This window comes from Schistocerca serialis, chromosome 5 (genome assembly GCF_023864345.2).
Source record: "Schistocerca serialis cubense isolate TAMUIC-IGC-003099 chromosome 5, iqSchSeri2.2, whole genome shotgun sequence".
NCBI classification, from domain to species: domain Eukaryota; kingdom Metazoa; phylum Arthropoda; class Insecta; order Orthoptera; family Acrididae; genus Schistocerca; species Schistocerca serialis.
In genome coordinates, this window is record NC_064642.1 from 231,467,583 (window position 1) to 231,492,955 (window position 25,373).

At 39.2% G+C, this 25,373-nt stretch overlaps 1 protein-coding gene across 2 annotated transcripts in view; it reads right to left on the reverse strand.

Moving 5' to 3' along the window:
• The window catches only part of LOC126480758 (quinone oxidoreductase-like), a 90,789-nt gene that overhangs the window by 42,376 nt on the left and 23,040 nt on the right, over window positions 1-25,373 (reverse strand). For both annotated transcript variants that reach the window (XM_050104046.1, XM_050104045.1), the window contains exon 3: window positions 9,187-9,275. In XM_050104046.1, coding sequence (XP_049960003.1) covers window positions 9,187-9,275 — 89 coding nt within the window. The remainder of the gene's footprint in view (window positions 1-9,186; window positions 9,276-25,373) is intronic.

Consider the following 25,373-nt stretch of genomic DNA (forward strand, 5'->3'; position numbering starts at 1 on the left):
ATATATATTATGAATTTATCATATATAGCTTGTATTTCATTATCTTATGTGACAAAATAATGTACATATGTATGTATAATGACGACATCCATACAAAGAAATTTGTTCACGGATGAATAAATAAATAAACACTCACTCACTGGAATGAACTAGCCCTTTTCATGACTCTCCATTCGTCATTCACACTCAAAAATAAATAATAGGAAGGCACATTGCAATTTAATTCAGGTCATCGTAACTGTATTTTTATTTGATTTGATCCTATTTTGAAAGAACATAGGAGGAGGAGTAATAATTTTATGTTACATCCCTAGTAGTTTTGAGATTTAAGGGGTTTTTTAGTTTGCTGTAAAAATTAAAAGTATTACAACAAAATCCTTAATAATATTTATCAAGTGGGAAAATTTTAAAAATAAGACTGATTCTTGTTGTGAACTTCTAGTGAGAACTAAATACAATATAATAATTATAAGATAAGTGTAATTAATTTAAGTCATCATTTATGACTTCAACAAAAGGTATTATTCTATGATACTAGTCTTCGCTGATCAAATTGTCATTTCTGATAGCAAGAACACACTCCAAATAGCTGCTCATATTTTATCCACAGCAGATAAGTTATATAATCTGTTATTATCTTCAAAGAAAACAAAATTTATGGCTTTCAGGTGCCAGTGGTCAGAAAATGGAAAGACTAAATTCATTCAACTTCTTAGGAAATGCTATCTCATTCATGACAGAAACTGACATACAAAGGAAAGCAGAAAGATTTAATTACATTAGAACTAAAGTAAGAAAGGTAACACTACCTTAGTTCTACAAAACAATAACCTGTGAAAGCGAGTTGAGGACTGTAACCAAAACAAATGAACAAAAGTTACAAGCATTGCAAATGCAATTCCTAAGAACAGTAGCTGAATACACGCTATCTGACATGAGGACAAATGTTGAAATCAGAGAAGAATTGAGAGTGAAAAGCTTAAATAAGCAGATTAAGGAATACAGGGAAGAATGGAAGACAAAACAATACCAAAATTACAGATGAAGTGTTACCCAGTGAGCAGAAGAGCTTTAGGAAAACTGAGGATAAGGTGTAAAGATAAATAATTTCAACCAAGAGGGCACAACACGCAAATGCCTAATACATGCACAAAGAAGTAGAAGACATATCATATGGAAAGAGTTAACAATTTTTCAAGCAACTGTGATGTAATAGGGTTTGTGATTATATATAAAATCCTCATCAGATGTATGACAGGTCCTGAAGGCATCAATCAGATCATGTTAAATAAATAAATAAAAACAGCATTACATGCACTATCATATACTTAGAAATAATTGCATAATATACTACCATTATTATCCAGTAAAATGTAAGTTGGATGGAGAGGCGCTGAGTCACAAAAGCGAGCTGCAAAACTGAATCAGTGACTGAGCCAAGAGCCCAGAGAGCAGAGTGACTCCCGAGTCATTTTCCAATCTGCTCCATGTGAGATGGGGAGAACAATGAGGTATGGGAAAGGGAGTGACTTGTGAGTCATTTTGTGATCTGTTTTGTGAAAGTGTTGTCTATAGACTGCAGCTTGTGTGACTCACACTGGGCAACATATTCCCAACACAGTGTTACATCAAGTACCAATCCACTCAAAGGAAGTTTGAGATTTTGTTTTCAAATTGAGAGGGGAAATATAAGGCAGAAATCGTTTTCTGCATCAATGCAGCATTCTGAGGAACTTATCTTTTCACATTTTGTATTCTTTTCATGGTTGAGAAAAGCTGTACACATTAGTAAGATATGCAAATCTGTAGGTGCACATGGTGTGAAATGCTGTTTTTTCTGCTTGGGAAATGCTTCCTTCATCATGTGACATGGTGTGCTGTTGCAGCAGCCTGCCACAAAATCTTTGTTCTGACCAGTAATGTCAGCGGAGAGAAATTTCAGATCAGACGAGCTACTGCTCCTTTTTTCTGTCACCAATCACTCATTCCTTCAAAGAATCTCGCACTTTGAATCAGTTCAGGTGCAGATTGCCCACCTTAGTTGCTATCACAAATGTCAGCCACCATGCTTTTCTTCACTGGCATGTCTCCAGAGACACTCTGCAAGCACCTATGAATTCCTGTGATGCTCTGGTTTTCTGCCAAAAGAAACTTAGTGGCAGTGACACCTCCATCACAGACAGTATTTTGGAAGCTACATATATTGCCGCCACCTGCTGGAACTTCACAAAACTATAGGTGCTGAAGCGGGAATATTCCATTATGCCCCCAACAAATTCTGCATTTTTTCAACTGAAATTGGCCAAGAAAAAAATGTAATGCATTACTTATTGAATGCTGCTCATATGATCAAAGAACATGAACCAAAAATGTTATTTAAGTAACCAAATCCTAACACGCAAAATTGTCAGATGTTACTCCATATGATGAGGTAATTTCAGATGCTCACTGAATTTGCATCAGATGTTCCATATTTCCCTGTATGGCATAATTTTTGATACAAACTATCTGTTTAAAGACTAAACATGATAAGAAATTATTGTTCCACATTTAGAAAATATTTTACACATGGTTGCAAAATAATTTATATGTTTTCAGATAACATTTGAAACATGTTTATAAAAACTTTGACACACATATTTAGAAGATATTTGATTAATAATGACAATCATGCCATAGGGCAAATCATAAATCCACAATATGTTCCCAGAGTATAAAAACTCCCCCATTTCTGCTCTATGAGTTGGCAACACTCTGACATTTGGAGTTCGACTACTGTGCTCATCATCTGGAATCCCAGGAAAAATAAACACAGATATGCTGCCTTGATGTGGAAGCAGAAATCTGATTTCCACTGCTTTTGCACCCACTTCTGTAAGGATGCTGACAAACTGCCTATTTAGCTGTTTACTTGCAATCATGTCTATTCCCTAACATTCAATGTAATTTGTTAAATTTAAACCTGCTTGATGTCCTTCCGTACAATAGTTTTCCTGATCTTATAGCAGCAGACACCTTTTCAAGATTTTTGACATAACTGCACCTTGGAAGAGTACCAATTCTCCTTCTATACATCTGTGCCAATGTCCAATATCCCCCCAACGTATGTAGATATCCATCAATATTTTACTAGACATTAGTGCGACTGAGATATGTGGACAAACTACATGCACATTTGCTTGTTAGCATTTAAATAAGTAAATTATAAGGAAATTAAGTGTAACTTTTTTTTCTCTTCTAGTGTAACGATGAAAGTATTTGCATACAGATAACTAACAATAATTTACTCTCAACTGAAAACTATGAAACACTTACGTCTCAACTTCAAAGTGCAATAATGTATGTTCATATCTGCTTGACATTACTTAAGTTGCAAGCAGCAAAATGCGTGCATGAAACAAAAGCTTACATTCAGTGATACCAACAGAAGATGAGAAACATACTGTTCCCATCCGAATTTACTCATGTCTGATATTTCCCCATCTTTCAGTACCTACATTTTGCTCTGAAGGCTGATTGTCCAAGAGGTCTGAAGGTTAAAATAATCTGTGGAGCAGTTTTGATAGCTCTCAAAATCAAAGAGTTGGCCAGTATCCCTCCCTCACAATGGTAGGTCAGGAGTCATGGGCCTTGTGGGTTGGAGCTGAGGTTTTAAAGTGTTGTGCATATGATGCCAGGAGAAAGTAATCCTCACTGATTAATAAAGTTGTTCTTCTACTATGAAAAACTGAAAGAGTTGTCAAGTACATTTTCTGGGCATGGGTGTGAAGGGCTCAGTTGTTTTCCAGTGTCTGTTAGAAATGGTGCAACTTAATGAACAAGCAGTTGCTCAGTGAACAGAGGTTTCATGTCAGAATGTGGATACATCACCTAGCTGGAAGTAGTGTTGGGAACAACAGAATTGGTGAACTGTTTTAGAAGAAAATAAATTCCATTTGGCCTTTCTGTGCATGTCCTTAGTCTTATGGACTTTACATATTGTTCTCTTGTTTCATTTATGGAGGAGATATTATAAACCAGTTAAAGATGATGTAGTGACTGTTTGTGGTAGTCATTCTCAAACCCAATGGTCAGAGCTGAGAGTCTTTTGAAAGTAGTTGAACTGCTAGAGAACACTTATTACTGACTATTTTAACCTTGTTTTATGGGTCAAACAGCAGGATAGTATATGTGTAACAGTGTATAGAAATAATGTGGACCTGCCAACAAACATTCTGGAGCAAGTCTGAGGAGCCACATGAAGTGTGATTTGTCTCACGTATCATGTGGCTCTAAGAGTATATAGATTCACTTGATGAGAAGGAAAGTTTCACTTGGTGAGCCTGCCAAAATTGGAAACACCATGCAGAATTTCTTCTTCGCCAGCTAGAGGCATTGACCCTTGGCTACACAATGGAGAAGGGTCGGCAAGATACGTCCTACGGCTTAGTGATGCACTGTTTCGAGCAATCACTGCATGTGGTTACTCATTTAGTGAAGATGTCACCTGTTTCTCTTTAGCTGTTTCTCTGAGGTGCTGTGGCTCACATATTCATCTTGCTGTGGCACCTCAGATGCTAAATGCATTGGCTGGAAAGTGTTCTGAGAAGCAATGGGTACCCCACAAGTTATATTAGAAGTATAACAGAATCAAACACTCAGTGAAGTGACACATCAGAAAAGGAAATGTTGGGTACGACCTTTCTGCCATACGTTCCCAGAGTGATGGACAGACTCAGCCACATGTTGCACAAACATGGCATAAAGACTATTTACAAACTGACATAGAAGATCAAAGAGTGTCTCAGGTCGACAAAGGATAAAAGGGACCCACTTGCAATGTTGGGAATATATCTCATAACATGCGCATGTGGAAAAGTTTATGTTGGAATGACTGGACAATCAATCAACAACAGGATCACAGAACATAAGCATCATTGCAGATTGGGGCAGGTGGAGAAATTGGCCATGGCAGAGTATGCACTGTGTGAGACCAACCACGTAAAATTCACCGAGCCAGAAGTTCTGGCTGTAGAGAAGAGCTATCACACCCATTTGTTCTGAGAAGCTGTAGAAATATGCAAACATGAGAATAGCTACAACAAGAAAGAAAAAAGCCTCAAGGTAAATGGATCTTGGCTTCCCGTGCTGCAGCAAATAACTGTTGCTGGTAGCAAGAGGAAAGGATGTTGGCGTACCAAGTACATATAGTCTGCGGCCACAAGCTTGTCTCCAGTCCACCACCAGCAATGGAGGGTGAAACTCAGACAGTGCCAGCCACTCGTGCTGGTGAAACATCAGAGAAATCATCAGACGAATGTCGGCCAAAGAAACCGAGACAGAACCCAACAGGCAATTTGTCAACAAGTGGCCATGAAAGCCTTAACAATTTTGTAAAGAGAAAGGAGCTAGGAGGACACAGATGTAGGCCAAAAAGGAAAGCAACAGAGATGAGAAGAGGGTAAAGAAAGAATGCGAGCTTTAGAGATGTAGGAACAGGAGAAAGAAAGATAAAAGTGATTTGGAGTTATAACCAAGCAGTTAGGGCAGGGAGCATACCAATGGATACATAGGGAACAAGTAGGACTGAAAATGGATGAACAAGAAGATGGAAATTTAACACCACTACAGGAGAAAAGTGGTCATGAGTATGACATGAATGATGATCTGTCCCAGAGTAATATGAAAAAGGATAGTGTTTTATCAATACAAAAAGTGGATGAAACCCTCTCTCTTGACTGTAATGAAAGGCGAGATGAAGAAACTTGCATTTGTAAGCCATACAGTCCAGAATCAGCATATCAATCAGGTACACTCACCATGAGCATTGAGGCAATCATCCCACCAATGCACCAAGTTGAAGAAACACATTTGTTAAAACACCGTTTACTGCTGTGTGAAGAAATCCATAACTGCCTGCTGCACATCTTTGTCCAACAGGGAACCTCGACACCTCAAGAGCTTTTTTAAGAGAGAGAGGGGGTGATAACTGCATGGACTATAGGGCGAGTGTTTGAGTATCTTCCTCTTGAGTTGGTGTAATCGATGAGGCTGGCATTCCAAATTGCAAGTAGCATGGAACTTGCCACTCCTTTCCAAAACTGTGGTTTTCAACAGACCCATACATGTTCTCCACTGTCTGATGTAAGTCTACCAGGTTTTGTCCTTCAGCAGCCAACAAAAGAATAACAGCACATTGGTCCTTTCTAAGCACATGTGGTAATAATGTCACCATAGTTCACATTTCCCCTTTTACTGCGCTCACGCCGGAAAGACATGAATGACATACGAATCCCTTACCTACATGTCAGCGCTTATATACCCACATTAGAGTCACATTATGTTGTATATATGCTCCAGCAACATCCTCAAATGGAAACTTTTTCAGCACCCATTATATTAACTATTTGAACACAGAAAAAGAGAGAAACCCACCAAACTCAAAGAATGAAACTGAAAAGAAGAGGCTGGCTGGAGTAATTTTGTGGCACAGTCAATTACTACTGATGATTTGGCAATGAAATCTAATGAGCTTTTAGAAATAAACTCTCAGTCAGTGTTGGAATTAGATGAGAATCCAGGGTCACTAGACGAAAAAGAAGGCTGTAATTATGACACAAAGCATGGGAATCTTTCCCAATAATGTTCAAGGAAAAGTAATTTTGTATTTGGAGAAGAAATGGATAAAGCAGTGTCTCTTGACTACACTATTAAATATTTGGAAACTGAAGAAAAAACAAGATCCACCTGTATCAGAAAAATAAACTAACATTTTCGGTTAACACTTTTATCAAGTGTTGCAGATGGCTCTAAGAAAGTTATACACTGCAAGAAAAGTGAGGAAAGGAAACATATCAAATCCATGGAACTGGCTCTAAAATTTTTGTTGAAGGGAAGAGACAAAAGAAAGCAAACTAGACTTAGTGAGATGTCACAATTCCAGTAGTGCATGTAATTTCAGGTACCAGTGACATATGCTCAAATTTAGGCACATCTACAATGTAGGCAACATAAGGAGCAGAGATAATTGCTGAAATTGGTTGCAAAGCACAGACAATTGTGAAGGAAGACAATTCCCATCACTGAATAATTGATCAAAGAATCACAGGATGATGATTCAAATCTTCCCCAACAGCCTTTATGACTTCCACTACACCCAACTCTGCACCTGTACTGATATGCTCAATGTGTTACTATATATATTGACAGTGACGGTATCCTATTTTGAATGAATTGCAGACTTTATTTAAATTTTGTTTCCATTAGACATAGTATTTTATTTTAATTTTTATCTCGTGATATCATATGCATTTTGTTGGCAATAACATGGCAGATTGCATATGTTTATATTCTCATTAATCATCACTTCTCTTGTGTTTATGGCTTCTAAAAGCATTGGTCAGTAGAACCCAACTCACACTTTTATCACATGACATTCTGAAAGGCATGGATTGAGGTAATCAGGTAGATGCAATACTTCATGACTTCCAAAAACCATTCGATTCAGTGCCACAGCAACACTTATTAATGGATGTTTGATCAAATAAGATATCAAATGAAATTTGTGACTGGATTAAGGATTTCTTGGTCGGGAGGTAGCAACTTTTTCTCCAAGAAAGAGTCATTACTAGATACACAAATAACTTCACACACAGCCCAGAAAGCTGTGCTAAGGCCCTTTCAGTTCATGTTGTATATTAATGATCTGACAGACATTTATTAATATCAATTTCAGACTTATTGCAGATGTGCAGTTATCCATAATAAAATACTATCTGAAAACAACTGCACAAATAGCCTGTTAGATCTTGATAAAATTTCAAAGTGGTGCAAAGATTGGCAACTTTCTTTAATTGTTCAGAAATGCAAAATTGTGCACTTCCCAAAATGCAAAACGATAGCATACCTGAACTATAATATCCGTGAGTCATATCTGGAATTAGTGAACTTATACAAATACTTTTATATAATAATTTGTGTGGATATGAAGTGAAATGATCACATAGCCTCAGTAGTGGGTACAGCAGGTGGCAGAGTTTGGTCAATTAGTTAGATACTGGGAAATTGCAGTTAGACAACAAAGGAGAGTGATTACGAAACATTCACACAATACATACTGGAATGTTGCTTAAATGTGTGGAACCCATACCAAAAAGGACTAATAGGGGATACTGAACGTATACAAAGATGGACAGCACAAACGGTCACAGGTTTGTTTGACTCATGGAAGAGTATCAGTGAAATGCTGAATAACCTGAATTGGCAGACACTTAAAGATAGACATAAACTATGATGAAAAATATCAGGAATAAATGTTAATTTAAAAAAATATCTACAATGTGTAACAACCCATCATGTATCACTCCCACAGAAACCACAAAGAAAAGGTTTGACTAATTACATAATGCACAGAAATATTTAAGCAGTCGCTGCTCTCATGCACCATGGGTGATTAGAACAGAAAGAAATAATTCTAACAAATGGAAGAACGCTCTGCCATACACTTAACAGTGATTTATAATAATTTGAGTGTGGGTGTATGTTTTTTTATGATGAGAGCTTCTCCTCAAACTTCATTTTGTAAGTGCATTTTTCACAGTAGAGAACTGGGAAAGGAGTGCAGAAAAAAACTGGCATGCTTGTGTCACTTCATTTTAGGCAACTTTCAGGTAGACGCCATGTAGCCAAATTATTCTGCCTAAACTTCAGCATGTGAAGTTATTTTCCTGTAAGAAGAATATTAATGAATTTTAAATTTACTTTTTCAATATCATATCAGTTTCTGAGTGACTGATGTGAGAATAAAAGTACGTCAGAACCTTAATGCAAAAATGGTCACCATTACTGGAAAGGAAGAGTATTTATTAGGCAATACAGAACTTTTAGGGTGATTGAATTAGAAAGATAGGCAAGCATTTCAAAGAGGAGAGTCAGTGAGTGGTGCTAGGAAGTAAAATAGTAAAGTAGCAATGTGAAACCCCCCTTTCTTTTCTTTCCTTTTTTGTTTTTTCTTCCAAATCTGCTACCAAACACCAACTCTCTTTTATGTCCACCTCCCCCCCTCTCAGTCCATGAAGATCTTTCCTCGTCTTCAAATAAGTAACTACATAACTGTAACCACTGGGCAATAAAGTATTACTCTGCATCAAGAATTCTAGAAACAAAGATTGCTCTTAGCTTAGCAGCTTAGATGCATCTGCCACTCACCGAGAGACTTTGCCAGCTGCACAGCTGCCACACCCACAGCACCACTGGCCCCATGCACCAACAACAGCTGCCCAGCTTTTGCTTTACACCTGTGGCAAAAATTTTTTTCTTTGGTATTTTTTTCTTTTTGATGGGATCAAGATTAATAATAAATTTCAGAGGACAACTACTTGCAAAGCGGCACCAATATTCCACGCTGATAAGAAAAATAGTATTACTTTTTCGAAACCTAGTAATTGTCTCCAACTGTGACACATAAGTTTGAAATTTGGTTCAAAGGTGCCTACAATCTTCCTCTGTAATGGTGCAAAAGCATGGTTCCCTACAATATCACCCTCAGATTTGGAAATACTTCAAACAGCAGGGTGTCAACATGTGTGAGAAAAGGACCACAACTCAGACCATTCATGAGAGTTGTAAGGTGGGTTAATTATATCACATTGGCACCACATTTCACCAAAATTTTTCCCAATTCCATTGTGGATGTGTCACATCATGGAAGGTCGTCACACCCCCTCTGGAGGGGGAGGTCGGAACTGTGACACCTAACGTTGAAATCGCAGTTTTCTTAAGGGTGGCTGGGGAAAACATTTCAGACATGTCACTGTTCACAATTGATGAAGAAAGCCCTCAGGGTGTACCCCTTCCTTAAAAATGTAGTTGTCGGAGAGCCTGACACCGAGTGAGCTGAGTGGTACCTTGTGACTGCTCTAGTGCCTAAGGGGAGGCGAACCCCATCTAAGGAGTGTTGAAGGGGTTGCCTACCCTCAGTTGCTAAAGCAGCTGCGAGGAACCAATCAGCTCAATGAGCACTGAAGTCTCTGACAGGTACATTTTTAATATGGCATTCAAGGTTTTGCTAAACTGAAGAATCTTAGAGGGACTTTTTGCTTTTTTGTTTATACACATGTCAATGTTGCACAGTTCCATGATCACGCTACAGGAGGTTGCAATCAGGATGGATCAGCAAGCATAAACCTCCTTCACTGCTTCAGATCACAGTCAAATTTCATCAAATGGTTTTGAACAGTCCCAAGTAGTTCCATCTTATATACCAGAGCAAACGTTGTCATCACACTCCACTCCACAGGAGTAAGATAATGTGCAATGGGGTTGCAGCCCAATAATGTCCTTACAGCAGGGTTGAATCACCTAAAGGGTGACAGTAGTGTCGAATGTTGTCAAGAATGTCTTCCTGTTGCTCATCACACTGTGAACTGTCATTTTCGACCATGATATGTGTGGGAATCAATGCCCCAAGGGAAGGCTTGGGTTCGCTGATGCCCTTTATGCCACCCCTTAAGTGCTTCTCATGTCATGTGTCTGAAATGTTTTCCTCAGCCACCCATAACAGAACTGTGTGATGTCAACAGCATGTGTCACGCTTCTGACCTCCATCGCAGAGGTGTCAAAAGAAGGGGTGAAATGTGGGTAAGAGGGGGTTGTGATGCCCTTTCCGTAGTGTGACATCTCCATGATAGCACTGGACAGTAATCTGGTGATGTTTTTGCCAATGTGACATCATTAACCCACCTTACACCTCATATGAACTTCTGAGCTCTGGCCCTTTTTTCAAGTGTCAACACCTTGCCATTTGAACCATTGTTGAATCTAAGAGTGGTGTTGCAGGGCGCCATGCTTTTGCACCATTATGGAGGAAGGTTGTAGGCACCTTTGAGCCAAATTTCGAACTTACGCATTGCAGAGGGAGATGATTATGTGGCTTCAAAAATATCACACTTTTTTGTGTGCAGTGTATTTACAAATGATATCACCATGTACTAGAGCAGAGAACACTGGAATTTCTTTATTTGTCATTAAACAGTTCTCATTGAAACGGAAATACAAAATATTTGCATGAACTTCTACATTTTATTAACAGACAACATATTTTGTAAACCAAATTATTACTCAAACATAAAGCTCAGTCAAATTCTAAAATCTAATCTATAAGTTTTTCAAACCATTATGTAGTTCCCAAAATACTGAAATGTTCACACCTCAGTCTTTATAACGCAACCCCACCCCAAAATCTTCAGTTGTATCTTAGTAAAAGCTCTGTGGAAAAAGTTGAGTTTGTGCCTAAACATCGAAAATGCAATACTTCAAGCTTACCATCTGCTTTTATTATGTTAACTGCTTGGCGACAACTATCTACATTTCTGTGCATTATTATTAACCATCATGGAACTAACTGCATCCACTAGCTGTGTAATTTGACACCAACTTATGAATTTCTATCTCTCAGAACTCAGATACGAAAGGGCACCATTTCTGCCACTGTAATACTTATTTTGTGGAATTGTGGAAGTACCTGCCAGTGAACAATTTATTATGTGAGAACTGGAACTGGTCATTGTGTTGTCTGTAGTGACAATAAATTTGAGAATGGTCACATTAATTAAAAGTTGTGTGATGAAAGCTTTTGGACTATTTTCTGTAACCTTAATTTTACAGCAAATCTATGAACTTTCTTCAGTGAGGCACTGAAAGCAGAATAAGGGTTTTCAGGTAGCTCACATTTCACAGCCCCATATTGCATTAGTGATGTTTGTGTTTAGCATTGTGATCAGGCCAGGCAGGGTATATATGGGGCAAGAACAGCTTCAAATGTTGAATGATCACTGTGAAAGAGGTGGAGGTGCGGTGTACTTGTGTGGGGCAGCATTATCAGCACCTGACAAACTTTGAAAAGGGCCTTGTTGTGGGTACTAATTTGGTTATCTGGTCGAATCATGTGATATCCAGATTTGTGAGGCCAGTGGCCCAATGTTGGACTGTGCAGGAATGTAAGGGCAGGCGTAGTGGTCAACAATTTCTTTTCAACCGCACTTGATTACCACAAGGGAGAATTGCCTGTTTTGTGCACCAAGTATATTGTAGCCCCTTCACATCTGCAACTGCCATATGAGAACAAATAATGGACTGCTGCAACTTTGTGTGTCAGCCTACGTCATGGGTCACAGATTAACAGCAGCCAGACTAGGGAACTGCCACCCTATGCATAGGCAGCCATTAACACAGCACAGAAAGTTGTGTTCAGCAATGAATTGCAGTTCTGCACTACCCTGGATGACCATTGTCAATGAGTATGATGATGACCTGGGAAGAGATCCCATTCTTCCAATGTTATGGAGAGGCACATCAGCACCACTATTGGTGCTATCGGTATGAATTCAGTTCACGACTGGTAGTGGTCACGGGAACACTGGTGGCACAACAGTACATCACAGTCCTCCTGTATCCTCACATGCCACCTCTCATATGACAGTATTGTGGTGCCATTTTTCAATAGGATAATGCTTCCATAGATGGTACATATGTCTAAGAACTGTCAGCATGATGATGAGGCGCTGCCGTGGCCACCAAGATCCCCAGATGTGTCCCTGATGCAACATGTGTGTGACCAGTTTGGACATCAACTTCATCCCGGTGCCTGTATCTGTGATACGAGGGTGGTTTGAAAAGTTCTCAGAATCACCACAAGAGGTCAGCACTAGGGCAATGCGTTGTTCACATGAAGTTCATTGGACTGTTGCCTGTAAAGATGTACCATGTCAGTGCTCTTGGAAGAGAGCTGTGGTGATGACATGACTCTGTTGTTGTTCCTGCATAGTGATTTGAGAAGATAGAAAAAAATCAAGATTCGAGCAGTGATTAAGTACCTCGTGAAGAAAGGTATGAAAGCAAAGGACATTCATGCCAATTTCCAGAATACACTGGGCGACTCTGCTCCCTCATATTCAACTGTTGCCAAGTGGACAAATGAATTTAAATTTGGTCGGGAGAGCTTAGGTGACGATCCGCGCATGGTTGGCCAAGCTGTGTCATTACTCCAGAAATCATTGCAACGGTAAAAAAATGGTCATGGAGGATCGCCGATTGAAAGTGCATGAAATTGCTCATGCTTGTCAGATGTCATCTGAAAGACTATAACACATTTGAACTGAAGAATTAGAAATGAAAAAATTATCTGAAATATGGGTGCCAGAACTCTTGACACCGGATCAAACATGCATGAGAATGGACATACCAGAACAATGTTTGGCGCATTTTAGGAGAAACGAACAAGATTTTTTGCGCCAGTTTGTGACCACAGATGAAATTTGGGTGTGCTACAATACGCCAGAAACAAAACAACAGTCAAAGCCGTGGAAACATATGATTCTCCACCACCAAAGAAAGCAAAGACAATTCCTTTGGCAGGAAAGGTAGTGGCAGGCAATGGCATCAGTCTTCTGAGATGCGAAGGAGATTCTGTTTGTAGATTATCTCCCTACTGGGCAAACAATTACTGGAGAATACTATGCTAACTACCTGGACAAATTGCAACACAAGATATGTGAAAAAAGGCCAGGTTTAGCAAGGAAGAAAGTCACCTTCCATCAGGGCAATGCACGCCCACACACATGTACCATTGCCATGGCAAAATTACAAGAACTAAGATATGAATTGGTGCCACGCCTGCCTTATTCACCTGATATGACACCGTCAGACTTCCATCTCTTCCCAAAACTGAAAATTTTTCTTGGTGGACGAAGTATTCACTTCAAATGAAGAATTGATAGCTGGAGTTGATAACTATTTTGCAGGCCTGGAGGAAACCCATTTTCGAGATGAGGTCAAAGCATTGCAACATTGTTGGACCAAATGCATTAATCTACAGGGAGACTACATTGAAAAATAAAAAAATTTTCAGTGATGCAAGTACTTTCTTTCTATTCCATTCCGAGAACTTTTCAAAGCACCCTAGTATTAAGGACCAGTTACAAAAGTTGTGAGCCATCTTGCCTCAGGGAATAACATAATGGCTTTATGATGCCATTCCCAATTGAATCACTGCATCCATCTGGGCCAGAAGGAGTGCAATGTCATACTGATAAATGGGCTTGAACCGCTAAGTTCTTTGTAAATTTCCCTCGATCACTGAAATATTGTCACATTCCCACTTGACCAGTGAAGTTTCATTTTGTTTCCTCCTTCCCTTCTGGGTGCTTCACTTGTTTTGGCAGACAGTATATATACATTTAATGTGTACATCAATTAATTAAAAAAAACTTCAAGTACTTCCACATTATGCCCTCTGATATACCTACTAAAATTCTTCTATTTCATACATATATTTGCCAATTAACAAGTTTTGCAAATGTCTTTCAGTTTCCTTATAGGGCAAGTCTCCCACAAAGAGCGGTAAATTTACAGTGTCATGTCAATGTATTTAAAGCTGTTTTGACATTTTCTGAGTCTAGTGTATTCTATGTTTTAGTCATTTCTATTTTGGTGTTGAAGTTGTGGACAGTGCTTCTACGTGGTGAGTTCTGCGTGAGCTTTTTTAGTAAAAGAAGGCAGGCTTTAATGAAGAATTAAGGTAAGATGGATGGAAAATGTTTCAGTTTTGTTATCATAAGTCTGTTGGGATTTACTACTATTTTCAAAGTGAAATAAACAATAGCAAGAAACCTGTATAAAGAAACAACATAACATACAAATGAATAATGTAACAGTTTTTACTGTCTTTTTTTCCAGAATACAGCTCACTGAAGACATGATATGTAAGCTGTATGCATATTTACTACAGAAATTTCTTCTTTTCCGCCAAAATTATTTTTGTTTAGACAATACTTGACTACAATAATATGTATACATTTAAAGGTCTGGGGTAAGATTTTTTTAAATGTGTGAATGAGAAAAAAGTATAAATTTTTTAAATGTTTCTATCTCCTTCAGGACCATTGCAATTAGGATCACTGGATGGAACATCAGCATATCAGTTCTTTGGAGATAAATATTTTGTATTTTTTTTCTCTGACGTGTGCAACATCCTTCCAGATCTCCTCTTAATCTGACACTGTGATCATCCGTCGTCTTGTATACGGGTCGTTGGCATCCTGTAGGCTGTCCAGTAAAATTTCGGGCTGCCTAAGTTTCACTTCGTTTTCTGATATTTTGGCTGTATACCATCCAGCCATCTTCAGAGTGAGCCATATGACCCGGCTGCATGCCCAAAATTTTATGGAACAATCATTGCACTTCAAAAATATCAAGATGCACATCCTGTAGGCACACATTACATTTCTAGAATGAAATTTTCACTCTACAGCGGAGTGTGCGCTGATATGAAACTTCCTGGCAGATTAAAACTGTGTGCCGGACCGAGACTCGAACTCGGGACCTTTGCCTTTCGCGGGCAAGGTAGGAGACGAGGTACTGGCAGAAGTAAAGCTGTGAGGACGGGGCGTGATTCGTGCTTGGGTAGCTCAGTCGGTAGAGCACTTGCCCGCGAAAGGCAAAGGTCCCGAGTTCGAGTCTCGGTCCGGTACACAGTTTTAATCTGCCAGGAAGTTTCATATCAGCGCACACTCCGCTGTAGAGTGAAAATTTCATTCTAGAAACATCCCCCAGGCTGTGGCTAAGCCGTGTCTCCGCAATATCCTTTCTTTCAGGAGTGCTAGTTTTGCTAGGTTCGCAGGAGAGCTTCTGTAAAGTTTGGAAGGTAGGAGACGAGGTACTGGCTGAAGTAAAGCTGTGAGGACGGGGCGTGATTCGTGCTTGGGTAGCTCAGTCGGTAGAGCACTTGCCCGCGAAAGGCAAAGGTCCCGAGTTCGAGTCTCGGTCCAGCACACAGTTTTAATCTGCCAGGAAGTTACACATTACATTGGCACTGTGAACCAAAATTCTAGAGATACTCATTTTTTGGTGGAGGATGTTGGTAGCTGGACGCCTGCAAGTATAAATCAGTGTGGGTGGGCTTGCAGTACATGTAAAACATCCTTTGCTTCCACAAACCTCCTGACCTCGATCTTCCCCCTACACCCTTTTTCACTCTTGATCCCTTTTCCAAATTCTCTCTCTTTCTCTGTTCTATATCCCAGTAACAGTTGAAAATAACTGACTCAGCTAGGCATTATTGAACTGTTTGACACCTTCGAATAGTGAAGTATACAATTGCTAGATATTTCATGATCAAAAGTTTGTCTTTTCGTTAATTTCATATTTTAATGTGCTGTTGGGTAATGAGATAACATTTTTTGATGTAAGTAAGAGGTGTTTGTTTTATTTTGAAATTCTTCTTCAAGAACAAGTTAATGATATAAGAAGGTAAAAATACAAAGGTACCAGATACTTCAGTGTTCAGCAGAATGTAAATGTTCAAAATATTTATGAAGGGATTATTACTTGATTGAATATGTGGTGATGGTACTCACAACTGCTGAGAGTGCCGCACCACAACTGATAAGCCGCAGTTGTAACACTTATAGCGCAGCAGCCATATGCGTTGGCAGTACGAACTATACCGAGGTTCGTCAGTGGCTGCAGCTGCCAGTCCATGTGCATCACACATGCGGATGGTGATTGGTCAGTGCCTTATTAAATACCAGAGGCTTGAGCTATGGGACACGGTTCTCTTCAGTGTGCCGAGTCATGTACAGTCTCCAATTACTGTCGAGTCTACAAGATGCAGTGTTCATACATCGTCTCCAAGACTTAGGCTCCGTACGCATCATAGGCCAACTCTGGACTCTATGTAGGCACCACTCAGAGGCACAGTGACAGGACTTCAATATTTTAGAGGTAATAATTTCAAATGTCTAATTGTGCTGGACATTTTACAAGAAGGAGCATCATTTAAGTTTATCAGTATCTTCATATTTAATAAATATCATTTTATTACTAATTTTGAGAATCGTTCTAGTTGAAGATAACCTATGCCGCCCTCTTGCATTCCCAACAAAATGGCACAGTTGGCAATTTCCGTATGATATGCCATTTTCTCTACAGTGACCAGCAGATAGCGGAAAAAACAAAAAGTGTACTGCTTACGCATAATAATTTACTGTGCATGTGGGCAATTTGCTTTATCAGAATGGCAGACAGCAGAACTTAATTTAACAGTATTCCTTATTTATCATACACATTTATGTCATTCATTATTTACCATGATACCACATGAACGTACGGAATTATTTTTGTCTCAGTCACAACGGATGATTCAGCTCGTGGCTGCTCTTCGAACACTGCTGCTTAGACAAGAGGAACAAAGCAATAAAATCACTGTGCCACCTTTTCATAGTTGTGATGATGTGATGAGAAGGTAGAAGACTGGAAAATCTACGTTCAGCAAATACAGCAGCACTTTGCGGCCTACAGTGTCAAAGGTGAGTATCATCGATCATTTTTTCTAAGCTGGGTTGGCAAGCGCACTTTTGAGCAGATTATTACATCTCTGACAGATTACTATGACAGCAAAATTCATGTTGCTGTCCCTCAATTCAAATTCTTTCGATATACCAAACGACCACAGCAAACCTACAAGGGACAGCATACTGAGCTACGTGATCTTACTATCAGTTTCAAATTTGATCATTCATGTGGAAAATCATTTGCTGATGAAATGCTCCATGACACAATTACTCAGGACATGCCTGATGAAAGAATCCATTCTACAATATTTCAGTACTGGAATCCAACCCTGTCAGATATTGTGCAAATTCTCAAACCATGGAACACTTGTGATTCAGCAAACACTGACATGCCATTTCCTGCAATTGCTTCTGTTGACAAAATGCAACAGCAAACAGATTACAGCAAGTGTGGCCAGCCCTGCAGCCAGCATAAGCACAGTGTTCTCAGAAACATACTTGCACAAGCATAAATAGTCATTACATGCATCTACTGGAAACAAATTAAAATCATGCCCACAATGCTTTGTCCTAAAGTAAACTTTGTCCTCATAAAGATGCTGTACGTTTTTTTCTGTGGCAAACCTGGTCATATACAGCAAATCTGCTCTCAAAAGTTACATTCGCAAAAGCCTTCAGCATGTAGGCGCAAGTAGAATGCCTGGATATAAATATTATTAATGCCACCAAAACGTCAAGTTGACACAGATACTGTAAATTTGCACCTGCATCTGCCACAAAGAACCATGTCAACCATTATTTAGAAAACTTAAAATATTAACTCTGCCATTCTTATACATATATGAGATTATTATGTTTTTGTACACCAGACATGAATTATATGAGGGAAACCATTTTGTCCATTCAAATGCTCCACACCCATCTGTAATAAATTAAAAGGGAACAAGTTGCTGCAGATGAATTTAGGTTCACTTAAAAGAAAGCTATATGAGGTACTTACTGACACTGAAGTGTTATTACTCAGCGGATGAATTCATGCAGGACAAACTGGAAATTTGAGCTGGGTACAATGTGTTACACATTCCAAAAAATATTCTTATAGTCTTATTATTTATTGTAGTACTATTGTTTATTAATGTAGAAATCATTGTAACTGTATTATAAATTTTTGACATTTCTCCTATACGCAAACCAAATGGACTGCGAATGTACGTCATGAGATGAATGAGACACAATTCACACTGCTACTGCTAATACAGCAAAACCTGTCCAGAATTGATCAAAGGCTACTAGAAGTTCAAATAAGTTGTTCATTTATCTGAAGATTGGTCAGCACAATGTGCTGTTGCAACTAGACACAGGTGCACCTCTTACATTATTAAAGTGAAATACTTACAGATGGTTTGGCAGTCTACTGCTTCTTTCAAATACATGTCCAACAACTTATGGTGGTGCTAACCTTATCATTTTATGAATATGTGTCTTAAATGCTACTTACAAGAACACCACAAGATAAGTGCCATTTAGTGTCCTTAATGCAGCTTCAAGCCAGAACATCTTTGGTTTGGATGCTTTTGATCTCTTTGGACTGAAAATACAGATCAGTGTGCGGCACCTGGCTTCTCACACATTTTTTACTGATGTTAATGCCTTGTGTGATGAATTTCAAATTTTATTTGATGGCTCTCTGGGGTGCACAAAAGATTATGCTGCGCATATTACTCTCTGCCCAGATGTACGTCCAAAGTTTTGTAGGGTGCTCCCTGTCACTCATGCGGTTGTGAAAAATTCGCAACAGAACTAAGTTGCTTGCGAAGCATTTGTGCTTTGCAGCCTGTTACAGCACGTCAGTAGGCATCACTTCTCATTGTAATAACCAAAACTCAGGAGACATTAGAATTTCTGTGGATTTCAAGTATACTGTAAACACCCAGACCATAGTTGACACTTTTGCTCTGCCCCATCCTGAATATCTGATAGCCAAACTTCAATCTGGCACATCTTTCTCAAATTTTTATCTAAAGGATGCCTACCTCTGGATACCACTGGATCAAGAAACCGAACAGTTCATAGTGATCAATACTCACATTGGCCGCTTTTGTTTTCAACTTTTACTGTTTGGTAGCTCTTCTGCTCCTGCATTATTTCAAAAGTACTTAGAACACCTACTGTGTAATGTTCCATGTTGTGCCACATATATGAATGACTTTTTGGTTTCAGGAATATTGCCCAAGGATCACTTGAACAACCTCAGAAATGTTTTTACTGTTTCAACTTCAGCTGGTCCTAAATGTAATCATGACAAATGTGTATGTTATGTTCCTGAGTTAGAATATTTGGGCCATATGGCCGATAAATCAGGAATACACCCAGCTCAAAAGCATTTGGACATTATTTGTCAGCTACCAGTGCTGAAGAATGTGTCTGAACTACAGACTGTTGTGGGGAAATTGCTTATTACATTAAATTCATCCCAATGCGGCTCAAATTGCCACTCTACTTCATCGCCTTTGGTGGAAGCATGTTCCTTTTCAGTGGGCAAGGAAACATCAATGAGCTTTTCAAAAACTTAAGGATGCACTTCTCGGTGACCCTTGCCTCATGCCTTTTGATCCGGAGAAGCCACTTCTCCTTGCAACGGGTGCTTCTAATGTCGGGATAGTGGCAGTGTTCTCACATAAATGGGCTCCTCCGAATTACCTATTACAGCCAGATAGAGGAGGAGGCTCTGTCCATGATCTTTGGTGTCTCTAAATTTCACCAGCATCTCTATGGAAGATTATCTACTTTAATCACTGACCACAAGCCACTGACTTCTTTGTTTCATCCATCCGAGAATATTCTGGATTGAACAGCTCAGAAACTTCAATATTGGGCATTGATTCTTTCCAACTGTAATTATGATATTGTCTAAAGGCCCACCTCTAAAGACGCAAATGCTTCACATCTGACTGAGAGTGAAGACACAGTTTTTGATTCATTGGAAAATTCTTGCTGCCAACTGGATCAATCTGAACTTCAAACATTGCAAACCTTCACGATCGATGTGTGAATCATTGCTTCAGCAGCCACTACATGTGATCCACTATTAAAATGACTTTTTCAATTCAATCAACATGGATAGCCAACTAACAGACTGGAGATCACAGACCCTGTCGTTCACGGTTACTGTTCGCAATGTCAGGCATTGTCAATACAGCAAGGTGTTATTCTGGTTCACTCACCTAACCAGACATACCCAAGTCCTAGTTCCTCTGGAATGTCAAGCTTCTGTTTTATACCAGCTCCACATCAGACATTGGGGTCCGGTCAAAACCAAACATCTCACTCATTGACATTGTATTTGATTTGAACTCGATAAGCAGATTGAACCATCACTGCACACTGTCTCACATATTCTGAGAATTCTGCAGCGCCTTGCAACAGTATATTGTAGGCCTCATCCTGGTGTTCTGTGGGAATGTATTCATATTGACTTTTGTGGACCATTCTGGAATATGAGATGGCTGATTGTAGTGAACGCCTACAGTAGATTTCCATTTTGCATCCCTATGCATGCTACAACATCAATGAACACCATTCGTGCATTGGAGACTACTTTCTGTTTAGAACAATTACCAAAAGTGATTGTTTCTGACAATGGAATTCAATTTGTTTCTGCAGAATTTTGCCAGTTTTGTTCCCTCAATGGAATCAAGCACTTGACTATGGCACCTTTTTCACCACAAAGCAATGGGGAAATCAAACACTTTGTAAGAACTTTTAAGACACAGATGATGAAGCTCCACCAAGAACATTCCAGAGTGAACGCTCTCCTCTTCTTTCCCTGTTCTTATCACTCTCTAGTGTCTAATAGCAAGCCCCCAGTAGAGCTCTTACATGGCCATCCTCATGGTACTATTTTGAGCTTATTGCATCCCCGAACTGTGCCACCTCCTCGGCAGTTTCACACAAACTTCACTGTGTCTGACAAAGTGTACTTCCACATATAAAATCAGCAAAATGCTTCAGAGACAGGCACTGTCATTGCTGTTCATGGTCGGACACATTACAACATCACATCAGCTTCTGGTCACATCTGTTGGTGGCACCAGAACCAACTGAAGCCCCGCTCTTATGATGATTATGGTGATTCTGCTTCAAGACTTTCTTCCACAGTTTCTGGCCAACTGCCATCATGACCTTCAGCAGACCACACATTTGGCCTTTGGGCCACAGGGCCTCCCTCTGGCTTTGTGGTGTCTCCTCTGACCTAACACATCTCCAGGGTGCCACCTTCAAGCAGCCTTTGGCAGTGGTGCCATCTTCCCCACTGCCAGCCCACATGAATGTGGACTCACTGTCACCAGACGACCTGACCCCCATGCACCTGGAAGTTCTGACACCATCTCTGTCATCAAGTACCTTCAAGAACCACCAGGGATGCCTCGCCTCCTGGTGCCCCTAAAGACCTCCTCTGAGCATGCACCCTGAGAAATGATTTCCTGGTGAATGTTTCCTCATGCTTGCGAGACAGATGCCGGGGTGTCGGCTGGTGGGTGCTGTCCGGCACAGTTCTGCCACTCATCTATGCCCGGCAGCAGTGCTTCTCCCCCCCCCCCCCCTCAACATAGGTCTCCAATGACGGTGCATCAATTTGGGGAGGGAGAGATGTGGCGATGGTACTCACGGCTTCAGAGAGTACCACACCACAATCAATAAGCCACTCTTGTAACATTCGTAGTGCAGCAGCTGTATCGGTTGGCAGTACAAACTATACTGAGGTCCACCAGGGGCTGCAGCTGCCAACCTGTGGCCATCACATGTGTGGACAGCAACTGATCATTGCCTCATTAAATAATGGAACATTGAGGTACGGAGCATGATTGTCTTCAGTGCGCCAAGGTGTGTACAGTCTACAAGCTGCAGTGTTTGCCCATCGTCTCCAAGCTTAAGCTCCATACACACTGTAGGCCATCTCTGGACTCTGTGTAGGCATCTCTCAGAGACACAATGGCAGGACTTTAACATTTTAGAGGACTTGAAATGAATTCAAATGTCTAATTATACAGGAAATTTTACAAGGAGAAGCATCATTTAAGTTGAGTACTTGTTCATATTTAATACATATCATTTTATTACTAATTTTGGGAATCTTTCTGATTGAAGATAACCTATGGCTTCCTCCTGCATTCCCAAAAGAATACTTTATCCAATTAAGAAAATGTGTGGATTATTTTTGAAGCCAGTTATTAGTGAAGTAAAATCTAAAATAAAATTGTTGATTCAGACATATACACAGAATCTAATTTTAGCAGTATAAACACCATTTTCTAACAGTGTTTTTTTAAGGCAATAGAAAACTTTAAACAACTAATAATGTGATAAATCTATAAAATTATTGGAAAGTAGTTAAGTTAATTGTGATTAAAATTGTAATAACAAAAACTTATCTCTGTTACAAAAATATAAATGCAAATGTGAAGAGGCCACAGGCGCCCATTATTTGGGGACTGATTTGTCAAAGAGACTGTATGTTTCTGCATTTCATATTTATCAAATAAACTGAAGTTAAATATATGTATGTCCAGTTTGTTGCAAAGACCAGGGCCAATGTTTACTTACATCACGATAAGTATCTAAATGGATTTTTAATTTTGTAATTCAACATTCTGTCACCATCACTGACATGAGTTGCGGGGTTATACATTACAAACCACACAATACCTTATTCTACTGACATTAAAATTATTATTTTGGAGACAGCAATGTCAAACAGTCCACTCCTTTACCTCTCCCCTCACCCCTTTTCCCTGCAGGATTTCTCCCCTCTCCCATTCCACCCATGGCAGAAGCTTACTTCCCCTTGTACCACTTACTAGGGCTTCTCTCAATTTCATTTGTATATGGAGGACAGGAAGAATGATTGCTTAATTGCCTTTGTGCACATTTAATGTAATCTTATCTTTGTAGTTCCTGCAGGGCAATATCTAGGAAGCAGTAGCATATCTCTAGATTATTCACTTAAAGCTGCTTCTTGAAACACTGTAAGTACACTTTCTAAGGATAAATGGCATCTAGTGTCAAATATCTGTCAATGCAGGGTTTTCAGCAACTCCTTAACATTGTCTCCTTCAGCATCTCCTTAACAGTGCTCCCAGGAGTAAACAAACCTGTGACCTTTCATGCTGCACATCTTTGTACGTATTCAGTATCCCCTTGTGACATTACAAGTAGTTCACTTGCACAGTGTGAGCTGGCAGAAGGGAGGTTAACTGATAGTGTGTGGCTGGGCAAGGCTGGCTCCACGTAAGGAGAATGGCCGGTGGGTGTGGGATTTTCCATGGCAGATAGATGCAGGCATGAGTGAGGCACTTGTAGAAATACGATGGCAGCTACAGTGAACAAAATGTAAGATGGATACTGCATTTTCACAGAAACCTCATTACAGACCTCAAGAATGACTCAATTTGACAAAATACACCAAAAAACATTGCACCAACGAGATGAGGTCATTGAAAATTTAACCATGATTCTATAGCAAGTGTTTAAGAGTTACAACTGTTTTTAATTATGAATATTGCACTGGACAATATAAAATAGTAATGATTAAATGCCATTGGGCCTTATATGAAATATCAAATGATAGGCTACACTTCAAATTCTGCTTGTATATCAAAAGTTACAGATGATTTTATAAAACATAGATATGCAGATATACCACAGCTGTACATTCTCCACAAGCTACACACAGTATAAAGGCAGCATGAGTTACCTAGTTCCTCACCTAATCATCCCAGGTAAGGACCATCTACAGTCAGCTGTTAGAAATACTTTAAATGATTATTTGTATAAATGGCCATACATAAAAATTACATTAAATTGTTATGGAAGAGTCAATAGCAAATAGCAAAATATTTGTTTGAATGAACATGTATCTAGAAGGGCAGAAGGATGCACCTTCTACAAGCTGGCAATATTGTAATTTAATGAAACTGTTTCACATTATAAACCTGATGTAAGCAGGCTTAGGAATTTTGGCAGTAACTTAAACAATACAGTATCATTTTTGTAACAAAAGGTCACAAAATGATCATAATAATTGTACGATTATCCTAGCATTACGCTTATATATGCAAGCAGCCTTAATTTTGAATGGTGGTCAGTGTTTCAATATTTAACATATATTCAGTAGTGTGTGACATCAACGAAAATATTTAAGGGCAAGCAGCAGTGCACAAGCGGTCTTCGGTCAATGGCTTACAGAGTTTTGACAAGGGAGGCTTTCATCTTTTGCAAACAGTATTGTGTCATTGGATGTGTCTGGTGGCAGTCAGGACAGTCGGGGCAGTAAAGCAGTTGCATTAGTATAATACCTTAACTTTGTCTGTGTGCCGATCATTGGACTTGGAATAATTTTGCAGAGTGCAAGCTCATACTTAAATTTTTTGTTGGACTTAGAATAGTTCTGGATAAGCACTGGCTCAAACTTAACTTTAACACTGACTCAGAATACATAACGGTGGTTTCACTGGTTGAGTTCTTGCAGCTAAAATTGTGACTTGTATGTGAATAGTGATTATTTAGGATAATGCACTTTAGTTTTATACTGTGATTAATAGTGAGAAGCAGTGCTGTCAGACTCTGAATGTTTATTTATGAATTTTGTTACTAATGAGCTATTAAATGAACTCTGCACACAGTTTTTTTGTATACATTATTGCTCTACTGCATTACATCAATTACCGGTATTATTCATCTCTGTTTTCATCTAACTCTGGAACAGTGTAAGGTCACCATTTGCAAACATATTATTTTTTGGATTTAAACAATTATTATTTAGTTTTGGCAAAATTATTAATCACTTGAGGTTTACCTATCCAGTTTTTTATTTACAAATTATTTCACTAACCTACCTGCTAAATTACAATGGTCTAAGTGTCAGTACTTTAGTACACACATCAGCTTCAGAGTGCTGGTGCTCGACCAACACCTACGACACTGAACTGAGGTCTATGTCATGCATTGCCTGCACCAAGAGATTATAAAACTACCATTTCAGTTGTA